Here is a 24749-nt window from a genome sequence, read left to right on the forward strand (position 1 = left end):
CAATGGCATAAGGTGGTTGTGCAATGGCATAAGGTGGTTGTGCAATGGCTGCTTGAAGCCCTGGAGGAAAGAGTGGGAAAGTATAGCTTCTCTAAGGTGGTTCCATAGACGGGAGAAGCAAGAAATAAAAGAGCTGAGGTGTGCAGTCGACCTGGATTTTGAAGGTTTAAGGATTTGAGGAATGAGAGAGCAGATGGAGCAATAAGAATATACAACTGTTATGAAAAATTAATATGTTGAAAAAGAAAAAGGTTTCTGGTTCGAAGATCTTGTGAGTATTTTTGATCCGACAACTTTTTGAGTGCTTCTCGTTGGTCGAGTGATATATAGTGATAACAGGTTCCATTCCATTCACGACCATACTCTTTCCAGAGAGTCGGTGCTGTCAAAGGAATCACTTGGCAAAGAATATACAAGATGGTTTGCTCTTCGCAACAATGGTTAGGGCAGTAATTTATAATTTGGCCAGGGTACCAACACGCAATGGCCTATTGTTATTAAGAGGTGCCATGAAATCTTTGAAAAGCACCAAAATGAATGCTCATGGAAGGGAGGCAGGCTTAATGTCCTCTTCAGAGGACAGCAATCACATTGATGCAGCATCACACCTGAAAAACACCAGGGAGACAGCTTATTATCTGGTCTGGAGTAAAACCAAGACTGTATACAGCAGCTCAAAGGCGAGTTTGTTCTATTTGAGCAATCCTGCCTGCTTTGGCTGACATGTTACTTAAAATCATCAATGTACCATACTCTCTAAGGAGTGTCAGTGCTGCTGAAACAGTTTCTTGGCAAGGATTATTTATGCGGGGTGGTTTTCCGTTGCCTTACCAACAGTCTGTCGGAACAGGAATTTATAATCTAGCCATGGTACCAGAGATAACTTGCCTACTCTTTGCAAAAGGACCTCATGGTATCTTTATCATCTACCATTGACCAGTGCTGGCAGACAGGTCCTCCGGCCTAACATCCTTCTGATGGATAGTGTACACATTGACGATTTGACCTGCATGCAAAATACCAGCAAGGCAGGTTATAACTGAGCTGAGATTCAAATTCAGGTTAGACATCTCAGGAGCGAGTGCTTGTACCCTTTTAAGCTTTCCTTGCAGACGAATGACATGTTACCTGGTAGTAAATGTGAAAATTCCTCTCATCCGAGTTCTGACTCACAACCCGAGACTTTTCCAGAAGAAAGTTGGAGATGCGTCCTCCATTCGGCTCTCCCCCAAAGCTGAACTGGATCTCAAAGTACTTGCCCTGGTACAGAAATAAACGATTTTTATGATGTGTACACTTGCTATAATATACTTCATATCAAACAATTTCTCATGAACAAGTCTTGGCATTGCTCTTTATTCCATTTATCGATAATTTTTTTCTTTCAAACCTAAATAGGATTATTCTTACAAACGGCAAACAAGATGTAAAGTGTCCCAGCTGCTGAACCAGATTGACGTCAGACATGAAGAGCATCAAGTCATCAATATGTGTGTGGCAAGTCATCGAGATCCAGCAAACTGCACGTCAACTGAGCCATCCAATGCCAACCGAAAGATTGCGGCCAACCATGGTGCATATAAGAGGAGATAGCAATGAACCCCAATGTTCCTTTCACCTCTACCAAAACACGGTCACAGAGAAAGCCATAAGTACACACACACACACACACACACACACACACACACACACACACACACACACACACACACACACACACACACACACACACACACACACACACACACACACACACACACACACACACAGCTATCGGTACAATTAGAAAGCACATCGAGAAATTGTGGAGGTTAAGGTCACACTCAGGTGGCTCAATCAATGTGCAGAGTGCCTCCATACACAGTTTGACTGAAGCATCTATATATTAATACTGAAGGACCAATTTTGTGCTCCTCCTCGCGGTCGCGTCACATCTTTCTCGGTACTGTGACCTGAGAAGTTTTGACACGTGTTTGTACGTCAAAGTAGACACGTGCACAAATCAGGGGACTTCTTCACAAGGAGTAGTGTACACCAAAAATGGCGTGTACAAGGACGTTTTGTAGGCCTCATTAGGTAAGGCCATGGAGTACATCGACTGGGATCCGGCTCTTACAAGAGCCGCCACTGGTTGTCATATTGGGCTCATGGAACAGAATCCGTCTGTGACGGGGTTTCGGCTAGTGTTTAAGGTTCACAAAAAAAAGAAAAACAACAAAGAGAAAAAGACAACAATGCTTCTCCACTTCCAATTGCAAATTTATATTGAAACAAGTAAGAAGATCTGATAAATGCAGGAACAAGGGCTGTGAAGACCACAATGCTGTTCGAGAAAAGAAAGTTCAAAAAGATTAGCAAAGTAGGGAAACAACATTTTCCTCTAAGTTGGTTGCACGAAGGGCATGTGACTGGTTATTCTAGATTGAGAATAACAACTGTTTCCAAACTGTCTGTTGTCCACTTGTAGATCAGAAAACAAACATCCATGTGAAACAGGACAAATCCAAAGTGACTCCATGAAGACATACCAGGTAACACCCAGTTCAAGAGAAGGACAATGAGATACTTACAAATCTGCTCGAGTTGTTGTTTCTAACAGTCTTTGCATTTCCAAAAGCCTCCAGCAGAGGATTTGACTGCAGGATGATGTCTTTTACGTGCTGAGAACGGTGCAAAGAGAGGCAAATTATGAGATTTGAAAGAGACACTTAGTTTTTACTTTCCATTTTCCATGTAACACTCAGTGAGTAAATACCACCAATGACAGGCAGCCAAAATGTGAGCTGTCTCCATACTCTTCACATGGAAGACTAATGACAATGACTGTCAAACTTGCAGATAGATGCAATCTATCTATTTAAAACACAGAGTTTGTTTGTGTATTTGTCTGTCCCCTGGACTATTTAAGAAAGGTTTTAAAAACTAATCTTTTAACATGACTGTGTGTTCACTTCCATCTATTTTTGAGGATAAAAAAAAACTTGAAAACATTTTTCATTAAGGAGTAATTACGTCTCTTTAATTGGAATTGTAGATGGTGACTTGCAAACCGAGCCCCAAGGTCAGTGTTGAGAAGTGTTTTTTAAAATAACAACAAATACAAGGTGTAGCGAGGTGAAATTCGTTGCACGTGATGTGCAATGAACGCAGAGTAAAACAAGTGCTCATTCACATCAGGAGAATGGTCGAATAAATGAAGAAGATATAAGCACACCTGACGCTAGGCCGAGGCTTCAGACTTAAGCACGCTCGTGAGGCTGTACCACCCATCACTTTTGACAGGCTTTTATACTAGTAGTAAAATGAAATTGACAAAATGATCTAAACCGAAACATTTCCTGCGATCCCATTCATGGAGATCCATGGAACCAACACAATTGTTATACAATAGTAAGTGAGAAAAGGTGACACAGAACTTTACACACTCGTCCCATACATACAAAGAAGTTGGATTTTTGGCCTGGGCATGAGCCAAAAGGTCTTACACCGGCACAAGGTACTGTAATGGTCCCCTTGAGACCGGCTGTTTTTCATGCAATGACTTTTGTGACAAAAGTGTGAAGAGGGGAAGAGCTGAGGTTTGAAATCACCCAGATGAGCAGAGTTTCATCCGGAGCTTGGTCTGTGGCGCAGTGCCATGAGATTTGATGTGTGCTGAGGTTTTATCAGCTGAGAGATTTTGTATGAGCCACCTCGTTGTTGTCGCGCATGACGATCTTTGCTGCTCAACATTTGTTCATCCTTTCTTGTTTTCACCCTCCACAGAATCAGTGAAGTGAGTAAAAACACATTATTGTCTCTGATCGTATTCTAGTCGGTAAGCCTGGTGTTGGCTTAGTGGTTAGGGTGGTGGCTTGGGATCCCAGGGTCCTGAGTTCAAGCCCTGTTGGCTGCTGAATTAACACCAGGGGGTTGACTCAGCCTGTCATCCTTCCGAGGTTGGCGAAATGAGTGCCAGTGTACTGGTCCCGGTGTATGCCCCGGTTATAATAGGTGTACCATATCCCTGTGTGTCGTAAGAGGTGACCAGGGTTGGCGTCAGGAAGGGCATCCGGCCATAAAACATTGCCTCAATAAAAAAAAGCCAAACCCCTGCACAGCAGGGAAAAATGGCTGTAAAAACGGTCATTTTTTTTTTTTATCGTATTCTGGTCGGTGGGTGATCTCTGCATTTTGACATTCCCAATGGCTCTCATGATTTAACGTTCACAATTTTTTTAACCACATGAATTGTTCTATTCCCTGTTTTTGATCGTGGTTGCAGTTTAGCAAACATCCTGTGGTTCGTGTATGTTTTGTTTTTGCAGTGACTGTTGTATGAAAGGAAGCAGTTACAAGATCCCATCTCTGTGCCTGCGTGTGACATTTCTTTATATAATAGTTGACACTTGCCAGTGAAATTAGAGCTATCTTTCGCTCGAAGCAATACTTTAACTGAAACCAGTACAGGTACCAAAGGGGGTTTCTAATGTCCACATTACAGATGACATTCTTCCGATATAGTATGTGCCACCAGCCCAGAAATCATCTCAACATGAAAATGCATCGCACATATGATGGTGATTCATGGCAATGAGGTCACATTGAACAGAGACAGGAAGAGACAAATATTTGGGAACTTTTGTTTTCTCCAACAAAGTAGCAGTATGTGGGTGAGGAGAACTGAGCATACTTATCTAAAATTAAAGATAACTCATTGGAAGTGAGGGATAATAGAAATAAGTCTGGAGTTGTCTTAGTGGTTAGGGTGCCTGACTTGAGATCCTATGGTCTTGAGTTTGAGCTCTGTTGGCTGCTGAATTAATACCAGGTGGGGTTGACTCAGCCTGTCATCCTTCTGAAGTTGGTGAAATGAGCACCAGTGTACTGGTGATAGGGGCACTGCATCAGCAGCATAGCTGTGTCCCCAACACAGTGTAGCTCTCGATGCAACCAGCAGCCAAATAGCTGCACATGAGATTATGTGTGTGTGATAGAAATACATGAAAATATAAGGAAGGTGGGATGAAACAAAGACAATTATACCCATCCATCTCCAAACCCAAGAAAGTGATTCAAACTCAAAGCACTTGTTTTGGAAGTTGAAGTCTACCCATTACTCAACTACACGTTAGTTCGATTACGAAAAACTGTGCGAACAATAGCACCTGAACTCCACCACACATTTTACCTTGTCCACTCTTCCCAGTCATCCAAATGTTATTTAGAATTTCTGCCTCATAAAAAAGAGAAAGAAATTTCCCTTCCAAAATAACTTTTTTCATATGAAGTACATGGCCGTGGGTAGCGTCATTTTCTGGGACGCAGCTGTGCCACTAATGTGCACAGCTGTGCCTTATGCGGGTTAGATCATGAATTTGGACTTTGTTCAGGGTACCAGTATTAGCTCTCCCACTCTATACAAAAGGCACTGTGGGATCTTCAACATCCACCAACTAATGCTGGCAGACGGGATGTACAGTTCAACTTCCATCCGAGGGACGACACACACATCAATGAATCGCCTGCCTATGAAACACCAGGATAACAGCTTATAGCGAGGCCATGATTCAAACTCAGGCAAGACAGCTCAGAGACGAGTGTGCATACCTATAGGCCATCCTGTCAGCCCATAAGGAATTTGAATGCAGGAGGTCATAAAGCCCATGAAGCCTGTGGAAAAGTTGACAGCCTATGGTTGTTATCTCGTTCCAACTTTCACTACCATATCTGGAAAGTTGCTCCATGTGATAAATCTTCATCGAATGATAAATATCCTGCCATACTTGTGTTTTTGCTAGATTTTGCTTATCACAACTAATCAATTCACCTGGTCCTGTCACAACTATTAATTCAAGAATTTTCCTTTTTTTAAAGCGAACTTGAGATGACGCAATCATTTCTTTTTTAATACTGCATATACTCTATAGCTTAATCGTATCCCCACATTATCTTCTCTTTTACAAGGTCAAAAGCCTTGCATTGTTTAACCCTTCATCATAACTACACCCTCCCAGACTTAGACTATCATAGCCAGCTGATACCAGACACTCTTAATTGCATTTACATCCTATCTTTAAGAAAGTGACAAGAAATGAACACTTTAAAAAGGGTTTTAAAGGCCAATCTTTTCACATGACCGTGTGTTCACTAATATCTATTTTTCAGGATTAAAAAAAACTCGAAAAACATTTTTCATAAAACAGAAATTACATCTCTTCTATTGGAAATGTAGATGGCGATTACAACCTGACCTCAATGGCGGTGTAAGAAACATTTTTTAAAATAACAAAAATACAAGACACAGGAAGGTGAAATTTGCTGCACATGATGTGTAATGTGAGCAGAGTAAAACGAGTGTTCATTTACATACGTAGGCTGTCTCATAAAGAAATACGATATAAGCACACCTTACATCTTATTTTAAATATTATATAAACTAGGCTGAGGCTTCAGACTTTTGCACGCTCACGAGGCTGTACTGTCAAAATGAAATGTCCCAGAAGATAAAGAATATCGGGTCACATACGCACATGTAGTGTTTTAAAATAATGCTTCTTGCTTTGAAACATCATATCTTCCAGTCTCCTTGACTATTTTGAACGAAACAAGTCTGAAGAAGACAGTTGTTCACGAGCGGTATTTGACGATGTAGATTGTTTCAGAAGTCAAGGATGAGACAATGTGATAATTTTTGACCAAGTTATAATTAATTATAGTGGCCTTCAATCAACAGCTGCAAAATGTCGAAAACCCAGTTTCGTTCAACAACTTTCAAAATTTGACCTTTGCATAACCTTTAAAGGTCACAAAACAATGTTGTGGACATTAAAATAAGGAAACAGGATACGTGCTATAGCTTATTGGAGTTAGTTCGTCGAAGAAGGTCAAAAACCCGGTTCGATTCCCACAACTTTCAAAATTTGACCATTGTGGCCTTTAAAGGTCAAAGGTCAAGGATTATGACCTCTGGTGTAAAACTTCCTCTGGAACATTCCAGGAACAATATAACGTCATATAGGCTATATGGCATTTCGCACTCCTCGGATTATCCATACTTTGATGAAATCAGCCTAAAAACAAACTTGAAGGGGGCGCCACGGGCAAGGTGTTCGAGATAGAGCAAAATAGTTTCAAGACTTTAGGTGGGGAATGACCTCAAGATTATGCATAAAAAATATTGTCATCCTAGCTCTCAAAGTTTGGGCGGTCGTATGATTTTTATGTCAAAATTTGCAATTTTCTAAGTTTTTGACCTTGTGACCTTGACCTTGGGATGAAAATGAAAAATCGGACAACGACAAGTTTTAGATAATTCATTTTGCTATTCAAATACTGAAGAACGCATTCCATTCAGTCATTTTTAGTCATTCAGATAGATTTTTCATCCGACTACCCCCTAAAAATGGCTATTTTTTGGGCGTGGCTCAGCCCACAATGGGCGTAGCACGCCCTCATCCAGGAAAACACAACTCGACATTGATATCGAACACATAACCAAGTTTCATCAAGATCGGATCAAAGTGCATGGAGTTATGCTCTGGACGGACAGACACACAGACATATCGTCGACCGAGAATTAACAGGGTCTATCTGACATTTCATTCAAATTTAGAAGAAGTCCATGTCGAAGGGCAACAGAGGAAACTAAGTAAGATTATTTTATGTAACCTTTATATGTACCTGTTATGTAGCACACGATATGAAAATAAAATGTTATGAGATAGCGGCAATTCCACTTTGAATTTTTGATTTCATTTTTCTCAAACTTTAAAAAAGTGTAGTTGGACCCTGTTAATTCTCGGTCGACGATATAGACACATAGACATAACGAATATAGTGGTCACTCTGGCTGGCGCTCGTGAACCAATAATTCCAACCCGCCATTTTTGACAGACATTTATTCCAGTTGTCTCAATAATACCCAACTTACCTACAACTCCTTAGTCCACTTCCTGATCTACATGCTGCAGAATGTAATCCTTAACAGAATGGTCTCTATCACTGTTGTTTTCTGATTCCCATTACCTTTGACATCAAAACATCAAATCTCAATGAGCAATTCTTAACCCATTGTAGAATGACATCAAGCTCTCTTGCACATCGTCATCTCAATAGTACATGCTATGAATTGTCGTCTCAATAATACCCAACTTGGAAAAATAACACGTTGATAGCTGGGTATGGTCACAAACCGAATAAGCAAATGCAAGGCTGCAAAAGTTCATTTGGACATTCTTCAAAAAAAAATTGTCATCCCAAAACTTAATGCAAGGAAGTTTTGAAACTATACTAGCAGGAAGTTCCATTATCAGGAAACAATACTCATCGATAATGAGTAATATCGAGAAAAATTACCAGCGTCACATTGAGAGTAAATGCGTAAGTTGTAATTGCTAATGCAAGGAAAACGACATGACAGGAAACAGCCAAACTGCTGTGATAATATGAAAAAGAGAGAGCAGCGAGTCAAATGAATCACCAAAAACAAAATGGTGAAATGATTAGTGGATGGTGTATCATGTACTTCACAACTACAGTTGTGTGGGAGTTCTTACCTGTACTTTTGACCCACCACCAGACACCTTGGAGATGTAACTCATGATGTATTTGGCAGCCACGGTCTTTCCTGCCCCACTTTCACCACTGTCAGATGTCAAAGATGTCTCAGCACGTGAATAGAATAACCAATGACATATATGCAGTGAATGGACGTGCGCCATCATATTTATGATCTTGGACCGTCTTTTTATTCTTATGGGAAAATATCAGGTGAGATCAAACTGTCGGCCATATTGGACGAGTCATGAAATACTCCCACAGCTTTCTGCAAACAATTTCAACGGCACAGTTGACAGTGCCTTTTGTCCAAATATAAAGCTAATTTCAATATTTACTGGCTACGGGGAAAAGAGAAAATAAAAAAAATAATCATATAACAGTATGAATTCCCTTACGAGGACCTTCAACGCAGGAGGAGGTGATCCGGCCCGTCAAGCCTGCACAATCGTTTCCAACCTATCATCATTTGTCCATGCTCTGTCCTTTTTAAATACAGAGTGTCAGGCAAGGAAACAGCACGTTCCATTTTTAAAGTCCTGAGAATGACTCAGCCAGAGTTCGAAGAACCGTCCTCCCAGAATCGACAGAGTGGACAATCTAAACATTATGCCACCGAGTCTGGTTATGAAATAGCAAATGTGATTACTGTGCTTTCGTTGTGTTCATTACCTCTGCCACTGAAGGTGCACGAACGTTATGTTTTCATCCATGTCTGTTTGTTACTTGGCGCAAGTATTTCAACAAACATGTTCGTCTGTCGCGTCTGTCAATTTGTCTGTCGCGCGATTTTGTCCACATTTTTGAACCAATAGTTCTGAATTATGTGTATGGATGTGACTGGCCAAAAAGCGCATTTTTGGTCAGGATCAGGATCCAGATCTGATGTGAGAATTTTATGAATGATTCTTCACCATTGAGAGAAGGGGCTACAATTGATATAATAGCACAATTTTTGCAAAAGTTGTGACGGATTCGGAGGAAACTTGGTGGACAGGTTGCGTGTGTGCCAAGGATGAATCGATTCGATTTTGGTGAAGATCCGAATCTAGATCCGGATATGAGGGATTAAAATTTTTTAACTGATTTTTCACCATTGAGAGATGGGGCCAAAAACGATATATTGCATGATATCTCAAAACGTTGTGGAGGAGTTATGAGAAAATTAGGTGGATGAGTTGGTATGGTAACAGATTCGATTTTGGTTCAGGTCCAGGGATTCAGATCTGGCCTATCAGTGGGATACAAAACGAAAACTGTTCAGCCTGGTGAAGGTATGTGCTCTCCCAAATACCGTTCTCGTTTTAATTGAATCCTTAGTTTTCTCAGAATTTGCAGTGAATCTCCATAAAATACATGCTAAATATAAGCATAGAAATCTAGTCAAGGTTCAATCCAGCCTGGGTTCAATCCAGCCTGGGTTCAATCCAGCCTGGGTTCAATCCAGCCTGGGTTCAATCCAGCCTGGGCTCAATCCAGCCTGGGTTCAATCCAGTCTGGGTTCAATCCAGTCTGGGTTCAATCCAGCCTGGGTTCAATCCAGCCTGGGTTCAATCCAGTCTGGGTTCAATCCAGCCTGGGTTCAATCCAGTCTGGGTTCAATCCAGTCTGGGTTCAATCCAGCCTGGGTTCAATCCAGTCTGGGTTCAATCGAGTCTGGGTTCAATCCAGCCTGGGTTCAATCCAGTCTGGGTTCAATCCAGCCTGGGTTCAATCCAGCCTGGGTTCAATCCAGTCTGGGTTAAATCTAGTCTGGGTTCAATCCAGTCTGGGTTCAATCCAGTCTGGGTTAAATCTAGTCTGGGTTCAATCCAGTCTGGATTCAATCCAGTCTGGGTTCAATCCAGTATGGGTTCAATCTAATCTGGTATTAATCCAGCCTGGGTTCAATCCAGTCTGGGTTCAATCTAACCTGGTAGTAATCCAGCCTGGGTTCAATCTAGTCTGGGTTCAATCCAGTCTGGGTTCAATCCAGTCTGGGTTCAATCCAGTCTGGGTTCAATCCAGTATGGGTTCAATCTAACCTGGTATTAATCCAGCCTGGGTTAAACCCAGTCTGGGTCCAATCCAGTCTGGGTTCAATCCAGTCTGGGTCCAATCCAGGCTGGGTTCAATCCAGTCTGGGTTCAATCAAGTCTGGGTTCAATCTAGTCTGGGTTCAATCCAGTCTGGGTTCAATCCAGTCTGGGTTCAATCCAGTATGGGTTCAATCTAACCTGGTATTAATCCAGCCTGGGTTAAACCCAGTCTGGGTTCAATCCAGTCTGGGTTCAATCTAGTCTGGGTTCAATCCAGTCTGGGTTCAATCCAGTCTTGGTTCAATCCAGTATGGGTTCAATCTAGTCTGGGTTCAATCTAACCTGGTATTAATCCAGCCTGGGTTAAACCCAGTCTGGGTTCAATCCAGTCTGGGTTCAATCTAGTATGGGTTCAATCCAGTTTGGGTCCAATCCAGTCTGGGTTCAATCCAGTCTGGGTCCAATCCAGTCTGGGTCCAATCCAGTCTGGGTCCAATCCAGTCTGGGTTCAATCCAGTCTGGGTCCAATCCAGTCCGAGTCCAATCCAGTCTGGGTCCAATCCAGTCTGGGTCCAATCCAGTCTGGGTTCAATCCAGTCTGGGTCCAATCCAGTCTGGGTTCAATCCAGCCTGGGTTCAATCCAGCCTGGGTTCAATCCAGTCTGGGTTCAATCCAGCCTGGGTTCAATCCAGTCTGGGTTCAATCCAGTCTGGGTTCAATCCAGCCTGGGTTCAATCCAGTCTGGGTTCAATCGAGTCTGGGTTCAATCCAGCCTGGGTTCAATCCAGTCTGGGTTCAATCCAGTCTGGGTTCAATCTAGTCTGGGTTCAATCTACTCTGGGTTAAATCTAGTCTGGGTTCAATCCAGTCTGGATTCAATCCAGTCTGGGTTCAATCCAGTATGGGTTCAATCTAATCTGGTATTAATCCAGCCTGGGTTCAATCGAGTCTGGGTTCAATCTAACCTGGTATTAATCCAGCCTGGGTTCAATCTAGTCTGGGTTCAATCCAGTCTGGGTTCAATCAAGTCTGGGTTCAATCTAGTCTGGGTTCAATCCAGTCTGGGTTCAATCCAGTATGGGTTCAATCTCACCTGGTATTAATCCAGCCTGGGTTAAACCCAGTCTGGGTCCAATCCAGTCTGGGTTCAATCCAGTCTGGGTCCAATCCAGTCTGGGTTCAATCCAGTCTGGGTCCAATCCAGGCTGGGTTCAATCCAGTCTGGGTTCAATCCAGTCTAGATTCAATCTAGTCTGGGTTCAATCCAGTCTGGGTTCAATCTAGTCTGGGTTCAATCCAGTCTGGGTTCAATCCAGTCTTGGTTCAATCCAGTATGGGTTCAATCCAGTCTGGGTTCAATCTAACCTGGTATTAATCCAGCCTGGGTTCAATCCAGTTTGGGTCCAATCCAGTCTGGGTTCAATCCAGTCTGGGTCCAATCCAGTCTGGGTCCAATCCAGTCTGGGTCCAATCCAGTCTGGGTTCAATCCAGTCTGGGTCCAATCCAGTCTGGGTTCAATCCAGTCTGGGTCCAATCCAGTCTGGGTTCAATCCAGTGCGAGTCCAATCCAGTCTGGGTCCAATCCAGTCTGGGTCCAATCCAGTCTGGGTTCAATCCAGTCTGGGTCCAATCCAGTCTGGGTTCAATCCAGTCTGGGTTCAATGCAGTCTGGGTTCAATCCTGTCTGGGTTCAATCTAGTCTGGGTTCAATCCAGTCTGGGTTCAATCGAGTCTGGGTTCAATCCAGTCTAGGTTCAATCCAGTCTGGGTTCAATCTAGTCTGGGTTCAATCCAGTCTGGGTCCAATCCAGTCTGGGTTCAATCCAGTCTGGGTTCAATGCAGTCTGGGTTCAATCCTGTCTGGGTTCAATCCAGTCTGGGTTCAATCCAGTCTGGGTTCAATCGAGTCTGGGTTCAATCCAGTCTGGGTTCAATCCAGTCTGGGTTCAATCTAGTCTGGGTTCAATCCAATCTGGGTTCAATCTAGTCTGGGTTCAATCCAGTCTGGGTTCAATCTAGTCTGGGTTCAATCCAGTCTGGGTTCAATCCAGTCTGGGTTCAATCCAGTCTGGGTTCAATCCAGACTGGGTTCAATCCAGTCTGGGTTCCTTCTCGTCTGGGTTCAATCCAGTCGCAATCCAGTCTGGGTTCAATCTAGTCTGGGTTCAATCCAGTGTGGGTTCAATCCAGTATGGGTTCAATCTAACCTGGTATTAATCCAGCCGAGGTTCAATCCAGTCTGGGCCCAATCCAGTCTGGGTTAAATCCAGTCTGGGTCCAATCCAGTCTGGGTCCAATCCAGTCTGGGTCCAATCCAGTCTGGGTTAAATCCAGTCTGGGTCCAATCCAGTCTGGGTCCAATCCAGTCTGGGTCCAATCCAGTCTTGGTCCAATCCAGTCTGGGTTCAATCCAGTCTGGGTTCAATCCAGTCTGGGTCCAATCCAGTCTGGGTCCAATCCAGTCTGGGTCCAATCCAGTCTGGGTCCAATCCAGTCTGGTTCCAATCCAGTCTAGGTTCAATCCAGTTTGGGTTCAATCTATTCTGGGTTCAATCTTGTCTGGGTTCAATCCAGTCTGGGTTCAATTCAGTCTGGGTTCAATCCAGTCTGGGTTCAATCCAGTCTGAGTTCAATCTAATCTGGGTTTAATCTATTCTGGATTCAATCTAGTCTGGGTTCAATCTAGTCTGGGTTCAATCTAGTCTGGGTTCAATCTAGTCTGGGTTCAATCCAGTCGCAATCCAGTCTGGGTTAAATCCAGTCTGGGTCCAATCCAGTCTGGGTCCAATCCAGTCTGGGTCCAATCCAGTCTGGGTTCAATCCAGTCTGGGTTCAATCCAGTCTGGTTCCAATCCAGTCTAGGTTCAATCCAGTCTGGGTTCAATCTATTCTGGGTTCAATCTTGTCTGGGTTCAGTCCAGTCTGGGTTCAATCCAGTCTGGGTTCAATCCAGTCTGGGTTCAATCCAGTCTGAGTTCAATCTAATCTGGGTTTAATCTATTCTGGGTTCAATCCAGTGTGGGTTCAATCCAGTATGGGTTCAATCTAACCTGGTATTAATCCAGCCGAGGTTCAATCCAGTCTGGGCCCAATCCAGTCTGGGTTAAATCCAGTCTGGGTCCAATCCAGTCTGGGTCCAATCCAGTCTGGGTCCAATCCAGTCTGGGTTAAATCCAGTCTGGGTCCAATCCAGTCTGGGTCCAATCCAGTCTGGGTCCAATCCAGTCTGGGTCCAATCCAGTCTGGGTTCAATCCAGTCTGGGTTCAATCCAGTCTGGGTCCAATCCAGTCTGGGTCCAATCCAGTCTGGGTCCAATCCAGTCTGGGTCCAATCCAGTCTGGTTCCAATCCAGTCTAGGTTCAATCCAGTTTGGGTTCAATCTATTCTGGGTTCAATCTTGTCTGGGTTCAATCCAGTCTGGGTTCAATTCAGTCTGGGTTCAATCCAGTCTGGGTTCAATCCAGTCTGAGTTCAATCTAATCTGGGTTTAATCTATTCTGGATTCAATCTAGTCTGGGTTCAATCTAGTCTGGGTTCAATCTAGTCTGGGTTCAATCTAGTCTGGGTTCAATCTAGTCTGGGTTCAATCCAGTCTGGGTTCAATCCAGGCTGGGTTCAATCTAGTCTGGGTTCAATCTAGTCTGAATTCAATCCAGTCTGGGTTCAATCCAGTCAGGGTTCAATCCAGTCTGGGTTCAATCCAGTCTGGGTTCAATCCAGTCTGGGTTCAATCCAGTCTGGGTTCAATCCAGTTGGGGTTCAATCCAGTCTGGGTTCAATCTAGTCTGGGTTCAATCCAATCTGGGTTCAATCTAGTCTGGGTTCAATCCAGTCTGGGTTCAATCTCGTCTGGGTTCAATCCAGTCTGGGTTCAATCCAGTCTGGGTTCAATCCAGACTGGGTTCAATCCAGCCTGGGTTCCATCTCGTCTGGGTTCAATCCAGTCGCAATCCAGTCTGGGTTCAATCTAGTCTGGGTTCAATCCAGTGTGGGTTCAATCCAGTATGGGTTCAATCTAACCTGGTATTAATCCAGCCGAGGGTCAATCCAGTCTGGGTTAAATCCAGTCTGGGTCCAATCCAGTCTGGGTCCAATCCAGTCTGGGTCCAATCTAGTCTGGGTTCAATCTAGTCTGAATTCAATCCAGTCTGGGTTCAATCCAGTCTGGGTTCAATCCAGTCTAGATTCAATCTAGTCTGGGTTCAATCCAGTCTGGGTTCAATCTAGTCTGGGTTCAATCTAGTCTGGGTTCAATCTAGTCTGGGTTCAATCCAGTCTGGGTTCAATCCAGGCTGGGTTCAATCTAGTCTGGGTTCAATCTAGTCTGAATTCAATCCAGTCTGGGTTCAATCCAGTCTGGGTTCAATCCAGTCTGGGTTCAATCCAGTCTGGGTTCAATCCAGTCTGGGTTCAATCCAGTCTGGGTTCAATCCAGTCTAGATTCAATCTAGTCTGGGTTCAATCCAGTCTGGGTTCAATCTAGTCTGGGTTCAATCCAGTCTGGGTTCAATCCAGTCTTGGTTCAATCCAGTATGGGTTCAATCCAGTCTAGGTTCAATCTAACCTGGTATTAATTCAGCCTGGGTTCAATCCAGTCTGGGTCCAATCCAGTCTGGGTTCAATCCAGTCTGGGTCCAATCCAGTCTGGGTTCAATCCAGTCCGAGTCCAATCCAGTCTGGGTCCAATCCAGTCTGGGTCCAATCCAGTCTGGGTTCAATCCAGTCTGGGTCCAATCCAGTCTGGGTTCAATCCAGTCTGGGTTCAATCCTGTCTGGGTTCAATCTAGTCTGGGTTCAATCCAGTCTGGGTTCAATCCAGTCTGGGTTCAATCAAGTCTGGGTTCAATCCAGTCTGGGTTCAATCCAGTCTGGGTTCATTCCATTCTGGGTTTAATCCAGTCTGGGTTCAATCCATTCTGGGTTCAATCCAGTCTGGGTTCAATCCAGTTGGGGTTCAATCCAGTCTGGGTTCAATCTAGTCTGGGTTCAATCCAATCTGGGTTCAATCCAGTGTGGGTTCAATCGAGTATGGGTTCAATCTAACCTGGTATTAATCCAGCCGAGGTTCAATCCAGTCTGGGTCCAATCCAGTCTGGGTTAAATCCAGTCTGGGTCCAATCCAGTCTGGGTCCAATCCAGTCTGGGTTCAATCCAGTCTGGGTTCAATCCAGTCTGGTTCCAATCCAGTCTGGGTTCAATCTATTCTGGGTTCAATCTTGTCTGGGTTCAGTCCAGTCTGGGTTCAATCCAGTCTGGGTTCAATCCTGTCTGGGTTCAATCCAGTCTGGGTTCAATCCTGTCTGGGTTCAATCCTGTCTGGGTCCAATCCAGTCTGGGTCCAATCCAGTCTGGGTTTAATCCAGTCTGGGTTCAATCCAGTCTGGGTTCAATCCAGTCTGGTTCCAATCCAGTCTAGGTTCAATCCAGTCTGGGTTCAATCTATTCTGGGTTCAATCTTGTCTGGGTTCAATCCAGTCTGGGTTCAATCCAGTCTGGTTCCAATCCAGTCTGGGTCCAATCCAGTCTGGGTCCAATCCAGTCTGGGTTCAATCGAGTCTGGGTTCAATCCAGTCTGGGTTCAATCCAGTCTGGGTTCAATCCATTCTGGGTTTAATCCAGTCTGGGTTCAATCCATTCTGGGTTCAATCCAGTCTGGGTTCAATCCAGTTGGGGTTCAATCCAGTCTGGGTTCAATCTAGTCTGGGTTCAATCCAATCTGGGTTCAATCCAGTGTGGGTTCAATGGAGTATGGGTTCAATCTAACCTGGTATTAATCCAGCCGAGGTTCAATCCAGTCTGGGTCCAATCCAGTCTGGGTTAAATCCAGTCTGGGTCCAATCCAGTCTGGGTCCAATCCAGTCTGGGTTCAATCCAGTCTGGGTTCAATCCAGTCTGGGTTCAATCCTGTCTGGGTTCAATCCAGTCTGCGTTCAATCTAGTCTGGGTTCAATCTAGTCTGGGTTCAATCTAGTCTGGGTTCAATCTAGTCTGGGTTCAATCCAGTCTGGGTTCAATCCAGGCTGGGTTCAATCTAGTCTGGGTTCAATCTAGTCTGAATTCAATCCAGTCTGGGTTCAATCCAGTCTGGGTTCAATCCAGTCTGGGTTCAATCCAGTCTGGGTTCAATCCAGTCTGGGTTCAATCCAGTCTGGGTTCAATCCAGTCTAGATTCAATCTAGTCTGGGTTCAATCCAGTCTGGGTTCAATCTAGTCTGGGTTCAATCCAGTCTGGTTCTCCATTCAATCCAGTCTGGGTTCAATCCAGTCTGGGGTTCAATCCAGTAGTCTGGGTTCAATCAGTCTGGGTTCAATCCAGTCTGGGTCCAATCCGTTCAATCCAGTCTGGGTCCAATCCAGTCTGGGTTCAATCTATTCTGGGTTCAATCTTGTCTGGGTTCAGTCCAGTCTGGGTTCAATCCAGTCTGGGTTCAATCCTGTCTGGGTTCAATCCAGTCTGGGTTCAATCCTGTCTGGGTTCAATCCAGTCTGGGTCCAATCCAGTCTGGGTCCAATCCAGTCTGGGTTCAATCCAGTCTGGGTTCAATGCAGTCTGGGTTCAATCCTGTCTGGGTTCAATCTAGTCTGGGTTCAATCCAGTCTGGGTTCAATCCAGTCTGGGTTCAATCGAGTCTGGGTTCAATCCAGTCTGGGTTCAATCCAGTCTGGGTTCAATCTAGTCTGGGTTCAATCCAATCTGGGTTCAATCTAGTCTGGGTTCAATCCAGTCTGGGTTCAATCTAGTCTGGGTTCAATCCAGTCTGGGTTCAATCCAGTCTGGGTTCAATCCAGTCTGGGTTCAATCCAGACTGGGTTCAATCCGAGTCTGGGTTCAATCTCTGGGTTCAATCCAGTCTGGGTTCAATCCAGTGTCTGGGTTATCCAGTCCAGTCTGGGTTCAATCCAGTCTGGGTTCAATCCATCTTCAATCCAGTCTGGGTTCAATCCAGTCTGGGTCTGGGTTCAATCCAGTCTGGGTTCAATCCAGTCTGGGGTCCAATCCAGTCTGGGTCCAATCCAGTCTGGGTTTAATCCAGTCTGGGTTCAATCCAGTCTGGGTTCAATCCAGTCTGGTTCCAATCCAGTCTAGGTTCAATCCAGTCTGGGTTCAATCTATTCTGGGTTCAATCTTGTCTGGGTTCAATCCAGTCTGGGTTCAATCCAGTCTGGTTCCAATCCAGTCTGGGTCCAATCCAGTCTGGGTCCAATCCAGTCTGGGTTCAATCGAGTCTGGGTTCAATCCAGTCTGGGTTCAATCCAGTCTGGGTTCAATCCATTCTGGGTTTAATCCAGTCTGGGTTCAATCCATTCTGGGTTCAATCCAGTCTGGGTTCAATCCAGTTGGGGTTCAATCCAGTCTGGGTTCAATCTAGTCTGGGTTCAATCCAATCTGGGTTCAATCCAGTGTGGGTTCAATCGAGTATGGGTTCAATCTAACCTGGTATTAATCCAGCCGAGGTTCAATCCAGTCTGGGTCCAATCCAGTCTGGGTTAAATCCAGTCTGGGTCCAATCCAGTCTGGGTCCAATCCAGTCTGGGTTCAATCCAGTCTGGGTTCAATCCAGTCTGGTTCCAATCCAGTCTAGGTTCAATCCAGTCTGGGTTCAATCTATTCTGGGTTCAATCTTGTCTGGGTTCAGTCCAGTCTGGGTTCAATCCAGTCTGGGTTCAATCCTGTCTGGGTTCAATCCAGTCTGGGTTCAATCCTGTCTGGGTTCAATCCAGTCTGGGTCCAATCCAGTCTGGGTCCAATCCAGTCTGGGTTTAATCCAGTCTGGGTTCAATCCAGTCTGGGTTCAATCCAGTCTGGTTCCAATCCAGTCTAGGTTCAATCCAGTCTGGGTTCAATCTATTCTGGGTTCAATCTTGTCTGGGTTCAATCCAGTCTGGGTTCAATCCAGTCTGGTTCCAATCCAGTCTGGGTCCAATCCAGTCTGGGTCCAATCCAGTCTGGGTTCAATCCAGTCTGGGTTCAATCCATCTGGTTCCAATCCAGTCTAGGTTCAATCCAGTCTGGGTTCAATCTATTCTGGGTTCAATCTTGTCTGGGTTCAATCCAGTCTGGGTTCAATCCAGTCTGGGTTCAATCCAGTCTGAGTTCAATCTAATCTGGGTTTAATCTATTCTGGATTCAATCTAGTCTGGGTTCAATCTAGTCTGGGTTCAATCTAGTCTGGGTTCAATCTAGTCTGGGTTCAATCTAGTCTGGGTTCAATCCAGTCTGGGTTCAATCCAGTCTGGGTTCAATCTAGTCTGGGTTCAATCCAGTCTGGGTCCAATCCAGTCTGAGTTCAATCCATTCTGGGTTCAATCCATTCTGGGTTCAATCCATTCTGGGCTCAATCCATTCTGGGTTCAATCCAGTCTGGGTTCAATCCAGTCTGGGTTCAATCCATTCTGGGTTTAATCCAGTCTGGGTTCAATCCATTCTGGGTTCAATCCAGTCTGGGTTCAATCCAGTCGGGGTTCAATCCAGTCTGGGTTCAATGTAGTCTGGGTTCAATCCAGTCTGGGTTCAATCCAGTCTGGGTTCAATCCAGTCTGGGTTCAATCCAGTCTGGGTTCAATCCAGTCTGAGTTCAATCCAGTCTGGGTTGAATCCAGTCTGGGTTCCATCTCGTCTGGGTTCAATCCAGTCTCAATCCAGTCTGGGTTCAATCTAGTGTGGGTTCAATCCAGTGTGGGTTCAATCCAGTATGGGTTCAATCTAACCTGGTATTAATCCAGCCGAGGTTCAATCCAATCTGGGTCCAATCCAGTCTGGGTTAAATCCAGTCTGGGTCCAATCCAGTCTGGGTCCAATCCAGTCTGGGTCCAATCCAGTCTGGGTTCAATCCAGTCTGGGTTCAATCCAGTCTAGGTTCAATCCAGTCTGGGTTCAATCTATTCCGGGTTCAATCTTGTCTGGGTTCAGTCCAGTCTGGGTTCAATCCAGTCTGGGTTCAATCCAGTCTGGGTTCCATCCAGTCTGGGTTCAATCCTGTCTGGGTTCAATCCAGTCTGGGTTCAATTCAGTCTGGGTCCAATCCAGTCTGGGTCCAATGCAGTCTGGGTTCAATCTAGTCTGGGTTCAATCCAGTTTGGGTTCAATCCAGTCTGGGTTCAATCCAGTCTAGGTTCAATCCAGTCTGGGTTCAATCCAGTCTGGGTTCAATCCAGTCTGAGTTCAATCCAGTCTGGGTTGAATCCAGTCTGGGTTCCATCTCGTCTGGGTTCAATCCAGTCTCAATCCAGTCTGGGTTCAATCTAGTCTGGGTTCAATCCAGTCTGGGTTCAATTCAGTCTGGGTTCAATCCAATCTGGGTCCAATCCAGTCTGGGTTAAATCCAGTCTGGGTCCAATCCAGTCTGGGTCCAATCCAGTCTGGGTCCAATCCAGTCTGGGTCCAATCCAGTCTGGGTTCAATCCAGTCTGGGTTCAATCCAGTCTAGGTTCAATCCAGTCTGGGTTCAATCTATTCCGGGTTCAATCTTGTCTGGGTTCAGTCCAGTCTGGGTTCAATCCAGTCTGGGTTCAATCCAGTCTGGGTTCAATCCAGTCTGGGTTCAATCCAGTCTGGGTCCAATCCAGTCTGGGTCCAATCCAGTCTGGGTTCAATCCAGTCTAGGTTCAATCCAGTCTGGGTTCAAGCTAGTCTGGGTTCAATCCAGTCTGTGTTCAATCCAGTCTGGGTTCAATCCAGTCTGGATTCCATCCAGTCTGGGTCCAATCCAGTCTGGGTTCAATCCAGTCTGGGTCCAATCCAGTCTGCGTTCAATCCAGTCTGGGTCCAATCCAGTCTGGGTTCAATCCATTCTGGGTTCACTCCATTCTGGGTTCAATCCTGTCTGGGTTCAATCCAGTCTGGGTTCAATCCAGTCTGGGTCCAATCCAGTCTGGGTTCAATCCAGTCTGGGTCCAATCCAGTCTGGGTTCAATCCAGTCTGGGTCCAATCCAGTCTGGGTTCAATCCATTCTGGGTTCAATCCATTCTGGGTTCAATCCATTCTGGGCTCAATCCATTCTGGGTTCAATCCAGTCTGGGTTCAATCCAGTCTGGGTTCAATCCATTCTGGGTTTAATCCAGTCTGGGTTCAATCCATTCTGGGTTCAATCCAGTCTGGGTTCAATCCAGTCAGGGTTCAATCCAGTCTGGGTTCAATCTAGTCTGGGTTCAATCCAGTCTGGGTTCAATCCAGTCTGGGTTCAATCCAGTCTGGGTTCAATCCAGTCTGAGTTCAATCCAGTCTGGGTTGAATCCAGTCTGGGTTCCATCTCGTCTGGGTTCAATCCAGTCTCAATCCAGTCTGGGTTCAATCTAGTCTGGGTTCAATCCAGTGTGGGTTCAATCCAGTACGGGTTCAATCTAACCTGGTATTAATCCAGCCGAGGTTCAATCCAATCTGGGTCCAATCCAGTCTGGGTTAAATCCAGTCTGGGTCCAATCCAGTCTGGGTCCAATCCAGTCTGGGTCCAATCCAGTCTGGGTTCAATCCAGTCTGGGTTCAATCCAGTCTAGGTTCAATCCAGTCTGGGTTCAATCTATTCCGGGTTCAATCTTGTCTGGGTTCAGTCCAGTCTGGGTTCAATCCAGTCTGGGTTCAATCCAGTCTGGGTTCCATCCAGTCTGGGTTCAATCCTGTCTGGGTTCAATCCAGTCTGGGTTCAATTCAGTCTGGGTCCAATCCAGTCTGGGTCCAATGCAGTCTGGGTTCAATCTAGTCTGGGTTCAATCCAGTTTGGGTTCAATCCAGTCTGGGTTCAATCCAGTCTAGGTTCAATCCAGTCTGGGTTCAATCCAGTCTGGGTTCAATCCAGTCTGAGTTCAATCCAGTCTGGGTTGAATCCAGTCTGGGTTCCATCTCGTCTGGGTTCAATCCAGTCTCAATCCAGTCTGGGTTCAATCTAGTCTGGGTTCAATCCAGTGTGGGTTCAATCCAGTATGGGTTCAATCTAACCTGGTATTAATCCAGCCGAGGTTCAATCCAATCTGGGTCCAATCCAGTCTGGGTTAAATCCAGTCTGGGTCCAATCCAGTCTGGGTCCAATCCAGTCTGGGTCCAATCCAGTCTGGGTTCAATCCAGTCTGGGTTCAATCCAGTCTGGGTCCAATCCAGTCTAGGTTCAATCTATTCTGGGTTCAATCTTGTCTGGGTTCAGTCCAGTCTAGGTTCAATCCAGTCTGGGTTCAATCCAGTCTGGGTTCAATCCTGTCTGGGTTCAATCCAGTCTGGGTTCAATTCAGTCTGGGTTCAATCCAGTCTGGGTTCAATCTAGTCTGGGTTCAATCCAGTCTGGGTTCAATCCAGTCTGGGTTCAATCTCGTCTGGGTTCAATCGAGTCTGTGTTCAATCCAGTCTGGGTTCAATCTAGTCTGGGTTCAATCTAGTCTGAATTCAATCCAGTCTGGGTTCAATCCAGTCTGTGTTCAATCCAGTCTGGGTTCAATCCAGTCTGGGTTCAATCCAGTCTGGGTTCAATCCAGTCTGGGTTCAATCCAGTCTGGGTTCAATCCAGTCAGGGTTCAATCCCGTCTGGGTTCAATCCAGTCTGGGTTCAATCTAGTCTGGGTTCAATCTAGTCTGTGTTCAATCAAGTCTGGGTTCAATCAAGTCTGGGGTCAATCCAGTCTGGGTTCAATCTAACCTGGTATTAATCCAGCCTGGGTTCAATCCAGTCTGGGTCCAATCCAGTCTGGGTTCAATCCAGCCTGGGTTCAATCCAGTCTGGGTTCAATCTAGTCTGGTTTCAATCCAGTCTGGGTTCAATCCAGTCTGGGTTAAATCCAGTCTGGGTTCAATCCAGTCTGGGTTAAATCCAGTCTGGGTCCAATCCAGTCTGGGTTCAATCCAGTCTGGGTTCAATCCAGTCTGGGTCCAATCCAGTCTGGGTTCAATCCAGTCTGGGTCCAATCCAGTCTGGGTTCAATCCAGTCTGGGTCCAATCCAGTCTGGGTTCAATCCAGTCTGGGTCCAATCCAGTCTGGGTTCAATCCAGTCTGGGTCCAATCCAGTCTGGGTTCAATCCAGTCTGGGTCCAATCCAGTCTGGGTCCAATCCAGTCTGGGTCCAATCCAGTCTGGGTCCAATGCAGTCTGGGTTCAATCCAGTCTGGGTTCAATCCAGTCTGGGTTCAATCCTGTCTGGGTTCAATCCTGTCTGGGTTCAATCTAGTCTGGGTTCAATCCATTCTGGGTTCAATCCAGTCTGGGTTCAATCCATTCTGGGTTCAATCCAGTCTGGGTTCAATCTATTCTGGGTTCAATCCAGTCTGGGTTCAATCCAGTCTGGGTTCAATCCAGTCTGGGTTCAATCTAGTCTGGGTTCAATCCAGTCTAAGTTCAATCCAATCTGGGTTCAATCCAGTCTGGGTTCCATCTCGTCTGGGTTCAATCCAGTCTCAATCCAGTCTGGGTTCAATCTAGTCTGGGTTCAATCCAGTCTGGGTTCAATCCAGTCTGGGTTCAATCCAGTCTGGGTCCAATCCAGTCTGGGTTCAATCCCGACTGGGTTCAATCCAGTCTGGGTTCAATCCAGTCTGGGTTCAATCCAGTCTGGGTTCAATCCAGTCTGGGTTCCATCTCGTCTGGGTTCAATCCAGTCTCAATCCAGTCTGAGTTCAATCCAGTATGGGTTCAATCCAGTCTGGGTTCAATCCAGTCTGGGTTCAATCCAGTCTGGGTCCAATCCAGTCTGGGTTCAATCCAGACTGGGTTCAATCCAGACTGGGTTCAATCAAGTCTGGGTTCAATCCAGTCTGGGTTCAATCTAACCTGGTATTAATTCAGTCTGGGTTCAATCCAGTCTGGGTTCAATCCAGTCTGGGTTCAATCTAACCTGGTATTAATTCAGTCTGGGTTCAATCCAGTCTGGGTTCAATCCAGTCTGGGTTCAATCCAGTCTGGGTTCAATCTAACCTGGTATTAATCCAGTCTCGGTTCAATCCATTCCGGGTTCAATCCAGTCTCGGTTCAATCTCGTCTGGGTTCAATCCAGTCTGGGTTCAATCTAACCTGGTATTAATCCAGTCTCAGTTCAATCCATTCTGGGTTCAATCCAGTCTGGGTTCAGTCCATTCTGGGTTCAATCCAGTCTCGGTTCAATCCATTCTGGGTTCAATCTCGTCTGGGTTCAACCTGTCTGGGTTCAATCGAGTCTGGGTTCAATCGAGTCTGGGTTCAATCCAGTCTGGGTTCAATCCAGTCTGGGTTCAATTCAGTCTGGGTTCAATCCAGTCTGGGTTCAATCCGGTCTGGGTTCAATCCAGTCTGGGTTCAATCCGGTCTGGGTTCAACACAGTCTGGGTTCAATTCAGTCTGGGTTCAATCCAGTCTGGGTTCAATCCAGTCTGGGTTCAATCTAGTCTGGGTTCAATCCAGTCTGTGTTCAATCCAGTCTGCGTTCAATCCAGTCTGGGTTCAATCCAGTCTGAGTTCAATCCAGTCTGGGTTCCATCCAGTCTGGGTTCAATCCAGTCTGGGTTCAATCCAGTCTGGGTTCAATCCAGTCTGGGTTCAATCCAGTCTGGGTTCAATCCAGTCTGGGTTCAATCCAGTCTGGGTTCAAGCCAGTCTTTGTTCAATCCAGTCTGGGTTCAATCCAGTTTGAGTTTCATCTCGTCTGAGTTCGATTGAGTCTGGCTTGAATCTAGTCTGGGTTCAATCCAGTCTAAGATCAATCCAGTCTGGGTTCAATCCAGTCTGGGTTCCATCTAGTCTGAGTTCAATCCAGTCTGGGATCAATCTTGTCTGGGTTCAAACTAGTCTGGGTTCAATCCAGCCTGGGTTCTATCTAGTTTGGTCTTAATCCAGCCTTGGGTCGATCCAATCTGGGTTCTATCTCCTCTGAATTCAATCTATTCTGGATTCAATGCAACCTGGATTCAATCTCGACTGGGTTCAATCTTGTCTGGCTTCAATTTCCGAAGAGATCAGACTCAACTAATAACTGCTGCTCTGATGCAGTTGCAACAGGGCGCACACCCTCCTTTGCATTTGTGTGCAAATCGGCATTTGTCGTTTACATATGAATTGTGGACGTGAAATAAATGGTACATTATGAAACTAGAGGGGCACCCGTTGGAGCGCATACCCCTGCCACGTAATGCCTGATCCATGAGAACATATCAGGCCCAATACAATTTTGAGATATCATGCTATGCAGTACTATATCATTTTTGGCCATATCTCTCAATGGTGAAGAATCACATTAAAAA

At 45.4% G+C, this 24749-nt stretch overlaps 1 protein-coding gene across 7 annotated transcripts in view; it reads right to left on the bottom strand.

Moving 5' to 3' along the window:
- The window catches only part of LOC147017118 (unconventional myosin-Ie-like), a 139690-nt gene that overhangs the window by 64345 nt on the left and 50596 nt on the right, over positions 1 to 24749 (bottom strand). For all 7 annotated transcript variants that reach the window (XM_085846506.1, XM_085846512.1, XM_085846507.1 and 4 more), the window contains 3 exons: positions 8538 to 8625; positions 2571 to 2660; positions 1129 to 1260 (listed from right to left, as the gene is read on the bottom strand). In XM_085846506.1, coding sequence (XP_085702632.1) covers positions 1129 to 1260; positions 2571 to 2660; positions 8538 to 8625 — 310 coding nt within the window. The remainder of the gene's footprint in view (positions 1 to 1128; positions 1261 to 2570; positions 2661 to 8537; positions 8626 to 24749) is intronic.

The sequence above is a fragment of the Eptatretus burgeri genome, chromosome 11 (genome assembly GCF_056783735.1).
Source record: "Eptatretus burgeri isolate ZD-2024b chromosome 11, Ebu_testis_v1, whole genome shotgun sequence".
NCBI lineage: Eukaryota > Metazoa > Chordata > Myxini > Myxiniformes > Myxinidae > Eptatretus > Eptatretus burgeri.